This window comes from Dipodomys ordii, unplaced genomic scaffold, assembly GCF_000151885.1.
Source record: "Dipodomys ordii isolate 6190 unplaced genomic scaffold, Dord_2.0 Scaffold137, whole genome shotgun sequence".
In the NCBI taxonomy this organism is placed as follows: domain Eukaryota; kingdom Metazoa; phylum Chordata; class Mammalia; order Rodentia; family Heteromyidae; genus Dipodomys; species Dipodomys ordii.
Genome location: NW_012267353.1, coordinates 3313960 through 3332702, shown reverse-complemented (window position 1 = coordinate 3332702; position 18743 = coordinate 3313960). Strand labels below are relative to the sequence as shown.

Below are 18743 nucleotides of genomic sequence, written 5' to 3'. Positions count from 1 at the left end.
CTGTGGCTCAAGTGGTAGAGCACTAGCCCTGAGCTGAAGAGCTGAGGGACAGCGCCCAGGCCCAGAGTTCAGGCCCCATGACTGGGCCCAAAAAAAATAAATAAATAAATAAAAAAATAAAGTATGAGCAAAGAAATAGTTTCAACTAAGAGCCAAGTTTTGTTTTCTAATTTTAAGCATATATTTCCCTTGTCTATGTTTTATTGCAAATCTAAGGAATCTTTTTTGCCACTGCTTCTTTTTGCAACTTAAATTCAGGAATAACAGGATAGGAAGAATGTGTGGCAGTTATCAGACAAAAAAAATTAAGTTTACTGAAATATACATGATATTTTGAGTAAACCTGTCTTCTGAGTGCTTTTTTTTGTTTAAAAAAAAAAGTAAGCTGGGCACAGGTGGCTCATGACTGTAATCCTTGCTACTGATGTGGATGAAATCTCAGGATTATAGTTCAAAGCTTACTCAGACAGAAAACTCCCCGGGACTCCTATATCCAATTAACCACCAAAAAGCCAAAGTCGAGTGTGGCTGAAGTTGTAGAGCACTAGCACCAAAACAAATGAAAACTTTAAAAAAAAATAAATTTAAGGAGTGAAGGGGTGACATTGTCCTAAAAGAAATGTACTCATTACCTGATTTATGAAAATGTAACCTTTCTGTACATCACCTTTGAATAACAATAAAAATATTTTTAGAATGAAAAAAATCTTTGCAAATCAAATTCATATTTAAAAGAACATACATTATGATCAAGTTGAGGTGTGTGGAGAGGTGAAGGAGAAAACAAATGAAGAGAGGACAAAGACTATAAAAGAGCTAACCCAGTTGCTGGAATTCCAGGAAACTGGAACTCAGGGGCGGGCAAATGCAGTCATAATATTCTATGTATACTTATGAAAATGGAACTAGGAAAATTGTGGGGATGGTGGTGTTGGGAGAGATGAGGGAGAATGATGAAAGGGGTAATATTGATCAAGATACATTGCTCCTATACCCTCTCCACCTAGTCCATCTACCTTCAAAATTCAAGCCTTTCCTTTTCTTAGATGTAGCTGGTTCCAAAGCTGACTCAGACACTTCTGAAATGATGTAGCTTATGTAGTACTCAAAAGGGGTGGGGTGGAGTCAAGGGGAGAGAGGTAGATGGTTGAAGAGGAGAAGAGGGGGAGCAAACAGTCAAAAATCCAATGTATAGTCCTAAAAAATTAAGAAGAGTAAAGAAAGAAGTAGGTAGGGGAGGGATGGGTATTGAAAGAGATGACATTGACCAAGATATAGTATATCCATAAACTGCTTTGTTAAATGGCAATTCCTTCATACAAGTACAAGAAAAAAAAACAAGTTTATGCAATGCTTGCTTGATATCCTGTAATCTCAGCTACAAGCAAGAAGCAGAGATGGGAAGATAATAGTCTTCCTTCAGCCCAGTCAGAAAAGTTAACAAATATCAGCCTTTTCTCCCTTCCAGAATGTTCTGTCTTGCCTCTAACCCATAGTCACAGAGCCCACAGACATTGACTGATACTGAGAATTAAAATAGATTTCTTCAAAGTATACTGTGTGCACGTATGGAAATACTACAAGGAAACTCCCTCATATTACAATGCTTGTTAATGGAAAAATAAAGACAAATTTTCCTTCTTTTAATTTTCTTAGGTGTTTTGTCATAGCAACAAAAAGTAACAAACATACCTTCTAACAAAAATTTCCTACTTATAAAACCAGCAAAATAAGTGGATGTCTAAATGAGTTATCTCACCATTCTAATACTGACAAATAGAAGGGAAATAAAGAAAAAGCAACCGTGGTATGGTGGGTCACACTTGTATACCAGCATTCTGAAGGAGAAGGCAGGAGGATTATGATGTTGAAGCCAGTCTCAGCAATGTAGTGGGACTGTCTCAAAACAAAGAAAAAAATTAATGATATCATGTTTTTAAAAAAGATAAATATATATACAGATACATTGATAGATACATAGACCGAGACACCTAATTGAGTCCCATAGCTACTCTTATTTATTCTTTAGTAGCTCTCCTGGGTCCCAGTTCTAGACTCCTAGGCAAGCCCTTAGCTTCTATTCTATTTCTGTATTCCTTTCCTAGCATTTCAGAGCCTCAGTCCCTGAAATGCAAGAAGGATATCTGGTCTTGACCAGGCCTCCTGTGTTCTGGCCCTCACCCCCTATACCCTAGATGTAGTAAATATGTGCTTATGAAGAATAGAATATATCACCTCACAATAGGCCACACTGGCATATAGGTTGTATTGAGCTGAAGTTAATTGGGAATCAGCAGATGTAGAAGGAAACCTTGGAGCTTCCCTTCTCGAACTAAAGTAAAACTTCTGAGAGATGAATATTCACAAATCCTTTCTCTAGAAGAGGTTTATGGCCATGAAGATCCAAAGTTGGCACAAAGGTGACTTTGCAAACAAACATTAAAATAACCCTTATCATCCATTGGTTTCTACAATTTACTTCTGCTAGAAGACCAAACCCCATCCTTTCCTTTTCTATTTGTGTGTGTGTGTGTGTGTGTGTGTGTGTGTGTGTGTGTGTACTGTTTCTGGAACTTGAACTCAAGGCCTGAGCACTGTCCCTGTGCTTTTTTGCTCAAGACTAATATTCTACCAGTTGAGCTACAGCTCTACTTCCAGCTCTTTTTGCCAGTCCTAAGGCTTGAACTCAGGGCTTGGGTACTGTCCCTGAGCTTCTTTTTTTTGCTCAAGGCTAACACTGTCCCTGAGCTTCTTTTTTTGCTCAAGACTAGTACTCTACCACTTGATCCAGCACCACTTCCGGCCTTTTCTGTTTATGTGGTACTGAGGAATCAACCCCTTGGCTTCATGCATGCTAGGCAAGCACTCTACCACTAAGCCACATTCCCAGCCCTACTTCCAGCTTTCTAATGGAGATAGGAGTCTTTTCTGTAGATAGGACTATATAGATACCCTGCCTGGGCTGGCTCCGAACCAGGATCCCCAGCTCTCAGCTTCCTGAGTAGTTAGAATTACAGGCATAAGCCACCAGTGTCTAGCTTCCATCCTTTCCTTTTTGTATTTACTTCTTCAGAATTTATCTTTCTTTGTTGAAATTGTATACAGGTGTATATTTGTAAATGTATATTTCTAAGTAAAAGAAGGCAGTCTGAAATGCTAGAGCATATGGGATTCCAGCTATATGATAATCTGGAAAGGGAAAAACTATACAAACTAAAAAAAATTCTGTGGTTATATGGAATGGGTCAAGGGAATGATGACTAGGTAGAACATGGATTTTTAGAACTGTGAAATTATTCTATAGAATACTGTAATGGTAGATACATGTCATTACATAGTTGCCCAAACTGATAGAATATACAACACCAACAGTGAATCCTAGTATACACTCTAGACTTCAGTAATAATGTTCCAAATATTGGCTCATCAGTCACAATAAATGTACCACACTAAATGCAGGAAGTTAGTAACCATGGAAAGTGAGGAAAGAGGTATGTGAGAATATCCTGTATATTTCAACTGATTTCTCTCTATACCTAAAGCTTCGCCAATTTTTTTAAAAAAGTTATTACAGCAGCCAGAAAAAAAAGTCCATGAGACTCTTATTTCCAATTAAACACCAAAAAAAAAAGCTGAAAGTGTAGCTCAAGTGTAGTACATAAAGTGCTAACCTTCAGCAAACAAAGCTCAGGTTCAGCACCCAGACCCTGAGTTCAAACCCCAGGACAGAAAAGAAAAGAAATTATTGCTGCAGTTCCTTTTGGCAAATGTAAGTAAATGTGTTGGCTTACATGTTAGCAAAGAGGTCTCTGTAATCTTTCAAATGGGCATGTGGGGCTTGAATGAGGTCTCTGTAATTTTTTATGCTATCAAAAAACTTAGCTGGCTCAGTATGGTGGCATAGGCCTGTAATCATAGCCCTTGGGATGTGGAGTCAGGAGGATCACAAGCTCCTGTCTCAAAAAACAAAACAAACTTGTGGGGACAGGGCCAGGGAGGGATGGGTGGAAAAAACTAGGAGAGAGCGAGGGAAATGGTGACATTGTCTAAAAAGAAATGTACTCTTGACTTACGTAACTGTAACCCCTCTGTACATCACTTTTATAATAATGAAAAATAAAAAGCAGAGAAAAGCATTAGCTACTGAGTTTCCCAGGTAAACATAACATAAACTCTGTGGTGTCCTTTTCTCTATGTGATTAATTCTTGTGTGTGGGGTGGGGGGTGTGGATGTGTGTGGGTGTGTGTTTGCTGGGGCTTATGCAGGGCCTGGGCACTGTTTCTGAGCTTTTTTGCTCAAGGCTAGCACTCTATCACTTGAGTCACAGCTCCACTTCCAGCTTTTTGATGGTTAATTGGAGATAAGAATCTTATGGACATTCCTGCCCAGGGTAGCTTTGAACTGTGATCTTCAGCTCTCAACCTCCTGAGGAGTTAGGACTTTAGGTATGGGCCACCAGTGCCCAGCAGCTAATCCTTTTTCAGATTGAATATTAGTAGCAATAATTTTATTTGTTGTTTTATTCCACATCCCTAACATAATTTTTTTTCCTTTTCAGTGGCAGTTCTAGGGACAAACAATGGCCCTGATTCCCAGAGCCTCATGCAGGCTAATAAGCACTGTGCCAGTAAACAATACCCTCAGACTTTTATTTATTTATTTTGCCAGTCCTGGGCTTTAACTCAGGGCCTAGCCACTGTCCCTGAGTTTTCAGTTCAAGGCTAGTGCTCTACCACTTGAGCCATAGTGCCACTTCCAGCTTTTTCTACTTATGTGGTGCTAAGGAATCAAACCCAGGGCCTCATGCATGCCAGGCAAGCACTGTACCACTGAGCCACCTTCCCAGCCCATAGGTTGAGATTTTGATATGCTCACTTCTGAAGTCCTTGTATCTAGTATCCAAAATATTTACAGATATCGTTGTTTTAATGTACTATGTAATTTTTTTTGTTTCTTTTGTATGTTCTTCCTCCATAATATAACCCCTGTTTTCACTGTATTTGATTCAGTGCCCTGTATCTTGTATATACATTTTTTTCTAATTTGGAGAGGGGAAGAAAAATAAGAAAATGCTGAAACAAGGATACAGGTTGATTTAAAAAAAAAAAGGACACAGGTTGACCCATTGCAACAATGAGATGTACAAGACACTATGGTAAAAATGAACTTTACAACCTGGTGAGGGGAGGGAGGAGTTGGGGAGGTTGGGAGGGAAGGTATAATGGAGGAAAAACAAAGGAGGAGGTAACAATGCTGGATAGGAAATGTACTCATTACCTTACTCATGTAACTGTAACCCCTCTGTACAGTACCTTTATAATAAATATATATAATTAAATAAATAGCAAAAATAAAGGGACATATGATGGCAATTTTGACACTTTATTACATGAAGAAAATTTAACAATAATACAAATAAATTAAAGACAGAAAGGAGAATGTGTTGGAAGGGGTGGCTGAGAATGTTGAAAGCAGTGTCATTGATCAAGATGCACTGTATTCCTAAACTGTTTTGTTGAACAGCAACTCCTTTCAACAACTACTTTAAGAAAATAAAAATGTTCAAAAATAGTCTGCAAGCCAGGCACAGGTAGCTCTTGTTTGTAATCCTAGCTTCTCAGGAGGCTGAGATCTGAGAATCATGGTTCAAAGCCAGCAGGGCCAGGAAAGTCCATGAGACTTTTATCTCCAAATAACCACCAGGAAACTGGAAGTGACACTGTGGCTCAAAGTAGTAAAGACTAGCCTTGAGTGAAAAAGCTCAGGGACAGCACCCAAGCCCTGAGTTCAAGCCCCAGGGCTGACCAAAAATTTAAAAAAAAAGTATGCAATGCGCAGCATTCAGAATTCCATTACAGCATATAGTGATTAAGACTCTGCTGGTGTGAATAAAAAGTTGTCTATCATAAAAATTTAAACACATAGAAATGAAGAGACAAAGGGTAAACAAATGCAGCAGTGGTACTCACTAGACAGGATATTAAAAATGAACTATACAACTTGTAGGTGGGGTCAGGAGGGAAAACCTGGGAGAGAGTGAGGCAAAGGGTGATATTGTCCAAAAAGAAATGTACTCATTACCTGACTTATGAAACTGTAACCCCTCTCTATATCACCTTTATAATAATAATTTAAAATTTAAACACTTTTGTGTTCCTTTATCAAGAAAAAAGTTTCCTTTGAAAATGAGATTTTTTAAGATTATTACCTAATCTTTTGTATTGTTTTCAATCTCTATCTCTCATTTTGAAATAAATAGCACAAATTTTAAGGGGGAAAAAAGGGAATTCTCAGACTGACAGGGAAAAGCCTGCCCATTTAAATTTTTCCTTGTTACATGTTGCAATCATTGCATAAATATAATACTGTATTTTTCTTATATTAACTTTTGTAGGTTTTTACAGTTCCATGTAGTTTGACATATATAGATTTTACTTTGGATTTTCTTTTTGTCTTTACAGAATTCATTTATATTATGTATTAGAAGTAGGAGTTACCTTAGCTTGAGGCAGAATTTTCTTTAGTATTTTGGACTTTATGGCTCTCATTATATAAAATTATAGAATACAACACTTAATACATGATATATAAGAGATCCATATGTAAAAACTAATACACTAAAAGAACTATAAGGAAACATAGAAAAATATGTTCTCAGACAGAAAGTCCTCCTTTATGCCTAAGTCAAATAACTAAACAATAAGTTTGGATCAGTAAATTAAAATCCTCTGCAAAGCTGAGGAAATATATTTGCAATATATAGGACAGATAATATTCTGATTCCCTTAATCAATTTCCTTAGGGCTTGTAACCAATTAAAAACAAAAAGGTTTAATAGGAAAATGAGGAAAAGACCATAAAAAGCAGTATCTGAAAGTGACCAATAAAGACGGGCACTGGTAGCTCATGCCTGTAATCCTAGTTTATCGGGATGCTGAGTTCTAAAGATCACAGTTTGAAGCCAGCCTAAACAGGAAAATCCAATAGACTCTTAGCTCCAATTAACCACTAGAAAACTGGAAGTGGAGCTGTGGCTCAAATGGTAGATTGCTAACCTTGAGCTAAAAAGTTCAGGCCCTGAATTCAAGCCCTAGGACTATAAATAAATATGAACAATAAACAACTGAAAAATAGTCAGTTTCTTTCATAACTAAAGAACTATACATTTAAAGGATAAGATTATCCTTTTCTTGTTGACAGACTCCATGCTTTCCAGAGAGCTGCTTTGTTTGTGCCTGTAAGAGGCAGTAGAGAATGGAAATTGTCTTCTAAAATGCACATGTTCGCTGACACCTGTCTCATGCTGCTTTTCCCAAGCATAGCTTAGGTATATCCCATAAAGCCAGTGGAAGAGGCAAGGAAGCAGGGTAAGACAGAAGTGGCAGACATGACTTGTTTGCTCTGTTTTAAAGGACTTCTCCTGATAGGCACTTATACAACTGGGAAGGTTGAATATAGATTGGCTATTAGATGATGTCAAGGAATTATCACTGAAGTAGTTAGAAGTTAGAAGTAGAAATATTGTGCCTTCTAATACAAAAATGTTTTGTTTTAGAGATTCATATTCCAGTGTAGAAAAGTAAAATGACAGAATATCATGGATTGATTTGAAAGCAGATAGTTTTGGTTGTTTTTAGTTTTGTGGGTTTTGTTGTTGATGTTTAGAGATAGGGTATTTCTGTAGAATCCAGGCTAGCACAAAACTCTTTATGTAGCCCAGCATGACGTCAAACCCACAGGCCTCCTGACTGTGGAGATTGCAGATGTGTAACACCACACCTGAATCTAAAGATATGTTTTGCTGAAATATGCAGACCTACCAATATGAAAAAGTATCCACAGTATAGTAAGTACAAAATACAAGTTGGAAATCAAAATACAAAATATAATAAAGAGAACTTAGTATAATTTTTAATTGTCTAAAATGGTATGGTAGTGGTTGTTATTTGCTTTCTGCTCTAGTTATTTGTTGAATATAATATTATAAACTTTAAAATCACAAACTTAAATTTTAGATCTACTTATGAATTACAGACATAGAAAAATACACAGCAAACTTCTATAAGGACACAATCAAATGTCAATGGTGTTTATCCCTGAGGAGGCATCTGTAAGCATCTAGAGGAGTCCATGGGTTTGGAACTCAACCCACAAATTTACGTACTAATTGAACCATTTTTAACAAAGGTGAGATGGGATGGCTGATCTTGATTGCCAACTTGATTGATTCTCTAAGCCACAAGTCAGCTATAAAAAGTCAAATAGGGATGTAGTGGTAGAGAGTTTGCCTGTCATGTGGGAATGTGGGAGGCCCTGGATTTGATTCAAAGGAAGGAAGGAAGGGGGGAAGGAAAAAATGAAAGAAGGAAGGAGGGAGGGAGGAAAGGAAGGGAGGAAGGGAGGGAGAAAGGGAGGGAGGGAAGGAGGGAGAAAGAAAGGGAGGGAGGAAGGAAGGGAGGATGGATATAACAACATACAAGAGCCAAAATTCTATTCTAAGTGAGCTATGTCAGAAACATAAACAGACATACTTGTATCTTTCCATTATGTCATAATTTATTGAATAACAACAAATCTATAACCTACAGTAATTTCATTGATGCTAATTCATAAAATACTGCTAAGATCATTTGATAGCTTACATCATTGATAACACAGGTTCTTTTTTTTCTTCCAGTACTGGGGCTTGAACTCACAGCTTTGTGCTTTTTCACTTAAGGCTAGCACTTTACAACCTGAGGCACATCTCCAGTTCCAGCTTTCTGCTGGTTAATTGGAGATAGAGTCTCAGACTCAGGTATTGGTGGCTCATGCCTATAATCCTAGTTGCTCAGAGGTAGAGATCTGAGGATCTTCCCTGCCAGCCTGGCCAGGAAAGTCTGGGAGATTGCTTATCCAATTAATTACCAAAAAGGCTGGATGTAGAGCTATGGCTCAAGGGGTAGAGCATTAGCCTTGAACACAAAAGCTCAGCGACAGCATCTAGACTTTGAGTTCAAGCCCCAGTACTGGCATTAAAAAAAAAACTCTCAAATTTGTCTTCCTGAACTGGCTTCAAACCACCATGCTCAGATCTCAGTACTTCTTAAGTATTAGATTATAAGCTTGAGTTATTGGTACCCAGCTACAAGTTCTTTTATTCCAGTCTTAACTACTAATATTAACTCTCAGCTCACACATCACATTTTACAATAATATAGAGGTTAAAAAGGCCATGCTGAGAGAAACAGAAAGAGGAAAAGAGAGAGAGAGAGAGCTGATATGATTCAGATAAGGCCTCTGTAGGGGACCAGGTAAGAAGTACAAAGGTGCAGTGCCCTTAAAGGTGTGGCAAACTATGCTATGTAGGAGGTAGAGTTGACAAATGTAGATCCGGATCCGGGCAGTTGGTGGTTTCCAGTATCAGTTGAAGTGGGTGTTGTGTCCCTGGCCGTGGAAACTGTTCATTTGGCAGTCTTTCTGGGCATGGCTTGTGATGGGTGATCTGATGGGTTGGTGTGCTACCACTTTTATCTAATTCAGGTGAGAGTTGCATCAATCACTGGGTCTGGAGTGTTCAATAAGTTCATGGGCCTGGTTTTTCTGATAGGGGTTTGATATGCCCATGTGTCCACATGTTTTGTATTTAATTTGGTATGTTTATAGGTAGAAGTATTTTATTTGCCTAATTATATTTAATAATCTGTCCAGCTGGTGGTGGTTTACTTGCATAAAAAAAGATGTAAAGCCATTCTGCTTTAGCATTTATACTCAAAGTAGTTTAAGAGGTTAAAACTATTGTTTACCAAATACAATGGGTTAAGGCAAGGCAGAGCATTAAAGCTGATATTTTCTATATCCAAAAGGAGCTCATAGCAAGCCTAGCTTTTCTCTTCATCTTCATACAACCTTGGTTAGTACTAGACTGGTCTGTACCTCAGTTTTCTCTTCTGCAAAAGAGAGATAACAACTTCTGAAGTTATTAGTGAGGATTCCAATTTATATATACAAAGCATTAAAACAACTTCATTTCCATAGCAAAGACCTCCATGCATGCTATTATTAACATGAGGGTACAAAAACTTCACTTCTTGTCTTGGTCCCATTTTCCATAACTAATCCCATCTTATCTTTATTATTCCTTGTTGGAGTTTCCCCACTTGGCCCTAATAACTGTCCAAATGTGTTCTTTTTTAATTAATTTGTTATTTAAAAATTATTGTTATTATAAAGGTGATGTACAGAGAAGTTACCATTGCATAAGTCAGGTAAATAATACATTTCTTTGTTTGTTTGTTTTTGTCAGTTGTTGGGCTTGAACTCAGGGCCTGGCACTATCCCTGAGCTCTTTTGCTCAAGACTAGCACTCTACCACTTTGAACCACAGTACCACTTCCAGTTTTCTGGTGGTTCATTGGAGATAAGAATCTCATGGGCCATGGTTTCCCTTATTTGCAATATCTAGTATATGTCTGAGTCAAGCAGAAAAGGTCAGATAAGTTGATGTTAGGGAAATGAACCCTAAGATATGTATTCAAATGTTTTATTTCTTTCATGCAATTGTTTCTAACACATTTATAAGATTATTCCTTTGTTGCTTTGTTCTTTTCTTTTTTTTTGCCAGTTGCGGGGCCTGAACTCTGGGCCTGGGCACTGTCCCCCAGCTCTTCATCTGTAGACCAGTGCTCTACCACCTGAGCCTCAGCCCCACTTCCAGCTTTTGCTGATTATGTGGTGCTGAGGAATCGAACCGAGGGCCTTATGCATGCAAGGCAAGCACTCTACCGCTGAGCCACCAGAAGGTGGCTTTGTATGTCCCTCCCCCACGGTATAACCCCTGCTTTCACTGTATTTGATGTCGGTATAATGGTATAATTTGTGGAGGGGAAGGGCAAAAACAAATCGTTTAAATAGGGATACAATGCCCATGTAATTGTAACCCCTCTGTACAGTACGTTCACAAAAAAATTAAAAAAAATTTTAAAAAGCCAGAGATGTGAAAAATAAATAAATAAGTAGGGATACAGGTGGACCCATTGCAACAATGAGATGTACAAGTCCTTATGTTGAAAATGAACTTTACAACTTTGGTGGGGGGGGGAATGGGGAGGATTGGGTGGGGGGACAGGGGGAGGATGGGAAGGGATGGGAAGGGGAAACAAAGGAGGAGGCTCCAATGCTTGATACGAAATGTACTCATTATCTTGCCTATGTAATTGTAACTCCTCTGTACAATATTTTCACAATTAAAACAAAAAAAAAAGAATCTCGTGGGGACTTTTCTACCTGGGCTGGGTTCAAACCACAATCCTCAGATCTCAGCCTTCTGAACAATTAGGATTGCAGGCATGAGCCACCAGCGCCCACCAATAATACACATCTTTTTGGACAACATCATCTCTATCCTCACTCTCTCCCAGTTTTTCCCTCCCATACCCACCCATAAGTTGTACAATTCATTTTCAATATGATGTCTAGTACCACTGCTGCATTTTTCACTCTTTGTCCCTCCATTTCTGTGCCCCCCCTTACCTTCCCAAAGCCAAATGTGTTCTACAATGGGTACCTGTACATTGATGGCTGGAAATTGTAACATAAAAGTTGAATATCCCTTATCTGAAGTGGCTGGGACCAGAAGTGACTCTGATTTCTGTTGTTCTTAGACTTTGGAATCTTTGTATATTGATAATGAGATATCTTTTAAATAAGACCAAAATTCAGCTGTGTTCTATTTACACCTTGTACACAGGGCCTAACATTTTATATGGTATTTTCAATGCACCTGTGTTTTGGATGCCACACATCACATGTCAGATGTGGAATTTTCCACTTTTGGTGTCAGGCAAACACTCAGTTTTAGAGCATTTGGGATTTGGGAATTTTGGATTAGCGATGCTCAATCTGTGCTACCATTACAAACACTGACTGTTGAAAGCTGGAATTTATTTTGAGGGGAATATTTTCATCAGTTCAGGGAAAGACATGCCAGTGGTACTGTACCAGTACTGGAGCTTGAACTCAGGATGCTGTCCCTCAGCTTTTTAGTTCAAGGCTGATGCTATACCACTTGAGCCACTGGTGGCTTTTTTTTTTTTATTTTTTTTTGGGTCCGGTCGTGGGGCCTGAACTCTGGACCTGGGCCCTGTCCCTCAGCTCTTCAGCTCAAGGTTAGAGCTCTACCACTTGAGCCACAGCGCCACTTCCGGCTTTTTTCTTTTTGCTTATGTGGTGCTGAGGAATCGAACCCAGGGCCTCAGGCATGCAAGGCAAGCGCTCTACCACTGAGCCACCTTCCCAGCCCCCTGGCTTTTTTTTTAAGAGAAAGTAGTAAGCCTTTATTTTGTTTTGCAAATAAATCTGAGTTGGTTGCTTCTGGGAAATTAGTCAAAAAGACCAAATCCCATATCCTCATCTGATTCTTCCGACTCTTCCTTGGCTTCAGCCTTGGCTGGGGCCGTGGCAGCAGCAGGAGCAGCAGTGGTGGCAGCAGCCACAGGAGCAGCAGCCACAAAGGCAGATGGATCAGTCAAGAAGGCCTTGACCTTTTCAGCAAGTGGGAAGGTGTAGTCAGTCTCCACAGACAAAGCCAGGACCTGCTTGTACCCATTGATGATAGAATGAGGAATGGAGGCCACAGTTGGGTAACCGATCTGCAGACAGACACTGGCTACGTTGCACACACCCTCCAGGAAGCGAGAATGCAGAGCATCCTCAGTGATGTCAAGCACTTCGGGGTTGTAGATGCTGCCATTGTCAAACACCTGCTGGATGATCAGCCCAAAGGAGAAGGGAGAGATGTTCAGCATGTTCAGCAGTGTGGCTTCACTGGCTCCCACTTTGTCTCCGGTCTTTATCAGCTGCACATCACTCAGAATTCCAATGGTTCCCCTGGAGATCTTGGTGGTGATGCCCAGAGCCTGGAAGAAGGAAGTCTTCTCAGGCCCCGGAACAATGTTTTGAGCTGGCACAGTGACTTCACATGGGGCAATGGCACCAGCATGGGCAGCAGCAGGTACTTTATTGGCCAGCAGCATGTCCCTGATCTCAGTTAGGTCCTCCTTGGTGAACACAAAGCCCACAGTCCTATGGATACGAGGCAACAGTCTGCAAAGAGAACTTTATAGGACACCATCACCTGAAAGCACCATTCTTCCCCAGAGAAAAGGAGAAGGGCTTCGGAAGGGAGGACAGTGCTGCCAGGGGACAATGACTGACTTCTCCGGAGCTGGGTTGTTTTCCAGGTGCCCTCGGATGGCCTTGCGTATCATGGTGTTCTTGCCCATCAACACCACAGCCTTCCCTCCAAGGGACATGCAGGTCTGCTGCATCTGCTTGGACCCCACATTGTCTGCTCCCACAATGAAGCATTTTGGATAATCATCCAGAAGTTGGATGATCTTAAGGAAGTAGTTGGACTTGCAGGTTGCCCAGTCTTCCCTGGGCATCACGACAGTGCGTCAGGGATTGCCACGTAGGGTTTAAAGACGAGGTCACTCTCACGAAGATGCCTGGCGAAAGAAGCACTGCTGGCTTTTTGATAGCTAATTGGAGATAAGAATCTCATGGACTTTACTGCTTGAGGTGGCTTTGAACTGGGATCCTCAGATCCCGACTTCCTGAATAGGTAGGATTACAGGCATCAGCCACCATGCCTAGCTTCCCCCCACCTTTTAATGGTCCCAGCATTGACAGCTGAGGTCCAAGCTTTCAGCACACAAGCCTATGGGGACACCCTGAAATCAGATCCACACCACCAAAGTTGCCTGTAACTTATAATTCTCAGGGGTTTTGTCTTTAAATTGGACTTGTACCTAGCAGTATCAAACAAGCACCAAAATACTACCCATAACTAGGTGGCCATTTTCCCTATAATGACTTAGTTTGTAACAAAACAAACATAAAACCTAGACAGTCTCTAAAGCCTACCACCAAGAAAATAAATCACACACTAAACAAAGCTCTCTCCTTCCGCCTAGACCTTTCAGACACACAGCATCGATCCCTTTGTCACTTCAGAAGAGCTACACAAAGCCACCTGGCCTCTCCCTTAGGTTTGTAAACTCTAGGGTCACAAACTGGGGGCTGACTCAGGAGTCACACCTGCTTCCCAGCCCTGCTGGTACTCAAGGGGCCAATTAAAAGCCACAGGCATGATGGTAGCCAGCTAGAGGACCCAAAGGCCATTCCCATATTTCCACAGTCGTGTTCACAGTGGTTGCTATGGAGACAGCCAGTGTTCACCACAACCAACAGCTGCTGCCACTCTGCCTACACAGAGGAAGTCAGCTCCTTACACAGACCTTGGAGATGGCTCAAGGCAGACAGGACCCAGCCCTTCTTTGTGGCTTGACTAAGCTCTGCTATAGAAAATGTTTGGCACAAGACTGTTTTCTCCCTTGCTCCCAGCCCAAGAATGGCTTGATTGTTAAATGCAGCCATGAATAAACACAACCGACTTTCTTGCCCCATTGATGGCTGCCCACATGAGTTTCAAAACGTCCTCTGAAGGGTGTTGAGGGAGGAAATTCCAGAACAACCCTGTATCAGTGAAGCCAAATACAGAGGGCTGTTGCCATAGACCCCAGAGCAGCCTTTCAAGTATGCAGCTCGGCCCTCAGGCACTCCATTCTCCCTAATCAAAGGTATACTTTTTCATGGGGAGTTTCTTCATGTGTTGCTGGAAGCTGCTGGAGGCAAACTTTGTACCAAGTTCTCTTTGCATTTGCTATTTGCAGAGCATATTTCCTTGTAGTGAAAGATCCGGCTATGGTTATCTGAATCCCTGTCCCCTGTGAGCTCATAATCTATTGGGCCCACAAATCAACTCTGGGCAGATGGAATAGGCATGTAGTGCCTGGCTGATCCAGAAGCTGCCAGGGGTAATCTGTATAATGACAAACTTCAGAGCAGAACAGATGGAAAACAAATCACTAAAATGTCTGGGTTTGAGGCCTTGAGGTAGACTATGCAACCATTAAAAAGAACAAGTCAGAGCCTTATGTATTGGGATAGAAAGGTCCCCAAAACACCCTCAGAATAAGGGGGAAATCAGTGTTTTGCTGTTTCCCGGTGGAAAGAAGAGAACAGAGAGTGGGGAGTTGTGGAGGGGCAGGAGAAAAAAAGGGGAAGCAAGCATAAATATTTAAAAGATAAACACAGAAACATTGTTAGGAAACCAGAAACACACACATACACACATAGACACACACACACACACACACACACACACACACACACACACACAGATAAAAACTGTCTGGGAATGTGTTGGTTATAGAATGACTATAACTATGGTTATGTCATAGGAAAATGGATGAGAGCTTCCCTCAACTTCCCAGCTTTCACAGAGATTCACAAGTTCTTCAGACCTATACATGAAAAGCATTCTAGGATGTCTCACAAAAAGGAGAGTCTCAGTTGGGTGGCAGTAGCTCACACTTATTATCCTAGCTACTGAGGAAGATGCCATCTGAGGCTGGTGGTTCAAAGCCAGCCTGGGCAGGAAAGCCTGTGAGACTCCCTGCTCAGAAAATTCTGGAAGTGGCACTGTGGCTTAAGTGGTAGAGCACTAGCCTTGAGCAAAAGGAGCTCAGGGACAGCGCCCAGGCCCAGAGGTCAATCCCCACGACTGAGGGAAAATAAAAAAAAAGGAGAGTCTTATAAGGTGGAAGTTTTAGCAAAGATTTATTTTAGTATAATAATTAAAGTAAGAAGAAATAAGAAAAGAGAAACATTTCCTGCTCTCCGTGCACAAATGGGAGTTAAACACTCAAAAATGGCAGCTGTTAACTGCTCTCTTTATTTTTCTGTGCTGTGAAAATATATACAGTCATGTCATCTAGCAAATCCCAAACATTAGACCATGGTTCTGAGTGGCCAAGATGAGTGCTAGTTATTATTATAAAATATGGGGCTGGGAAGGTGGCTCAGTGGTAGAGCATTTGCCTTGCATGCATGAGGCCCTGGGTTCGATTCCTCAACACCACATAAGCAAAAAGAAAAAAAGCTGGAAGTGGCGCTGTGGCTCAAGTGGTAGAGCATTAGCCTTGAGCTGAAGAGCTGAGAGACAGCAACCAGGCCCAGAGTTCAGGCCCCATGACCAGACTAAAAAAAAAAATGGAGGCTGGGTGCTGGTGGTTAACAGCTGTAATCCTAGCTACTCAAGAGGCTGAGATTTGAGGATTGTGCTTTGAAGCCAGCCCAGGCAGAAAAGTTCCCTTGAGACTGTTATCTCCAATTAACCACTCAAAAACAGGAAGTCATATTGTAGCTCAAGTGGTAAAATGCCAGCCTTAAGCACAAAGAGGTTCAGAGACAGCACCTAGACCCTGAGTTCAAGCCCCACAACCAACAAAAAATAAAAAATAAAATAAAGTATGGAGATGTTTGGGGGCCTACCTGAAACTTAGGGACAACTGGTGAGCTTTAGGGTTGCATTTCCTTAGATAAACTTCTCATCTTACTATAACCATTCATGGAATGTTTACAGCTATCATTTCAAAGGAGAGAACAGTTTTAGCTATCACATGTTAGGTCTCCCAGCTCTTGTAACTTAGCATCTAAATGGTAGGAAACTTAACAGCTGGGAACTGTCCTTCTGCTTTTTTTTTTTTTTTAGGTGCCAATCTTGGGGCTTAAACTCAAGGCCTGAGCACTCTGCCACTTGAGTCACAACTCTACTTCTGCATTTTTTGGTGAAGAGAGAATCACAAGCAAAAAATCCTGGAAGATTATTAAGACACTGATGGTGGGGATTACCTTCTTGTGGAAGGAGCTGGGAGATGAGAACTTGGAAGGGTCATTTTTTTCTGAACATTTATTTAATGTTGAAACATTTTTTTTAGAGTATAAGAAAGCATGTATTCTTTTTGTTGTTGTTTTTGGTTGTGGGGCTTGAACTCTGGGCCTGGGCACTGTCCCTCAGTTCTTCAACTCAAGGATAGAGCTCCGTCACTTGAGCCACAGTATAACGTCTGGTTTTTTTAGGGTTAATTGGAGGTAAGAGTCTCACAGACTTTCCTGCCTGACCTGACTTTGAACCACCATCCTCAGATCTCAGCCTCATGAGTAGCTAGGATTACAGGTGTGAGCCATGGGCACCCAGCAAGCACGTATTTTTTTAAATCACAATTTATTCTCACTTTGCAGGAGGAACCTATCAGAATGTTTCCATCCTGGTTAACAAAGAAAGGAGAAACTAAATGGTCCACTAGATCAATTTAAACCAAGTTCAAGTTCCTGAGGGACTTTGAGTTTTCAAAAGACACTTAATTCTTTATATATATATTTGTAAAAAAAAATACTGTACAGAGGGGTTACAGTTACATTAGTAAGGTAATGACTATGTTACCTATTGAGCATTGGTACCTCCTTCTTTGTTTTTCCCCTACCGTCCCTTCCCTCCCCACCTCCCCAACTCCTCCCGCCCCCCACAAGTTGTAAAGTTCATTTTCAACATAGTGTCTTGTACATCTCATTGTTGCAATGGGTCAACCTGTATCCTTATTTTAGCATTTTGTTATTTCCCTTCCCCTCCCCAAATTAGAAAAATATATATACAAGATTCAGGGCACAGGAATCAAATACAGTGAAAACAGGGGTTATACCATGGAGGAAGAACATACAAAAGAAACAAAAAAATCACATGGTACATTATAAATACATTAAAAACAATAGCAAGAAAGAAAAAATGCTTGAGTCCCTATCTTGGGGTTCATTTTGCTTAGCACCATCTTATATGGTCATATGTACAAAGCTTTTGACCTTTTCTACTTGTCTGGTAAGATTATCCTAGACATATACTAGTTATTGCAAATAAGGGAAACCATGGGACTTATGTTTCTTTGGGCCTGGCTTACTTCACTTAATATAATTTCTTCCAAGTCCTTCCATTTCCTAAAAAATGGGGCAATGTCATTCTTTCTGATGGAGGCATAGAATTCCATTGTATATAGATACCACATTTTCTTGATCCATTCATCTACTGAGGAGCATCTGGGTTGCTTCCATATCTTAGTTTGGTAAAAAATGCTGCAATAAACATAGTTGTGCTGGTAGCTTTAGTATGGCCTTGTTTGTGATCATTTGGGTAAAAGCCCAAAAGTGGGATTGCTGGGTCATAGGGGAGCTCTATGTGGAGTCTTTTGAGGAACCTCCATACTGCCTTCCAAAGTGGTTGAACAAGTTTACACTCCCACTAACAATGCAGTAGGCTTCCCTTTTGGCCAGTCCCCTCCAGCATCTGTTGTTATTACAGTTCTTGATTATAGCCATTCTAACTGGGTGAGGTAGAATCTCAATGTTGTTTTGTTTTGCATTTCTTTTATGGCCAGAGAAGTTGAGCATTTCTTCATGTGTCTATTGGCCATCCTTCTTTCCTCTTCAGAGAAGTTTCTCTTTAAGTTTTTAGCCCACTTATTTATTGGGGAGTTGTTTCTTTAAAGATTTGTTGTTGGGGGATTTAATTTTTTGAGTTCCAGGTATATTTTAGATATGAGACCCTTGTCCGTTGTATGGCTAGTAAAGATCTTCTCCCAATCCGTGGGCTTTCTATTGATCTTGCTAGCTATGTGCTTTGCCATGCAGAAGCTCTGCAGCTTCATGAAATCCCATTTGTCCAACCTTTCTTTGATTTGTTGTGTTTCTGAGTCTCTATTAAGAAAATTTTGGCCTGGGCCAAGGAGCCCTAGAGTTTCTCTTATTCCTTCCTGTGATGTTTTCAGGGTGTCTGCTTTGATGTTGAGGTCTTTGATCTTTCTGGAGT

The 18743-nt window shown here is 40.5% G+C and overlaps 1 protein-coding gene across 1 annotated transcript; it reads right to left on the bottom strand.

Annotated features, from left to right (window-relative positions):
* Positions 1-12293: 12293 nt before the first annotated feature.
* On the bottom strand, positions 12294-13425 carry LOC105996833 (60S acidic ribosomal protein P0-like). Its single transcript, XM_013031062.1, has 2 exons — positions 13196-13425; positions 12294-13084 (listed from the first exon to the last, which is right to left on the bottom strand). The coding sequence occupies exons 1-2, from the start codon at positions 13423-13425 to the stop codon at positions 12361-12363; spliced, it is 954 nt and encodes a 317-aa protein (XP_012886516.1). The 3' UTR covers positions 12294-12360.
* Positions 13426-18743: the final 5318 nt, after the last annotated feature.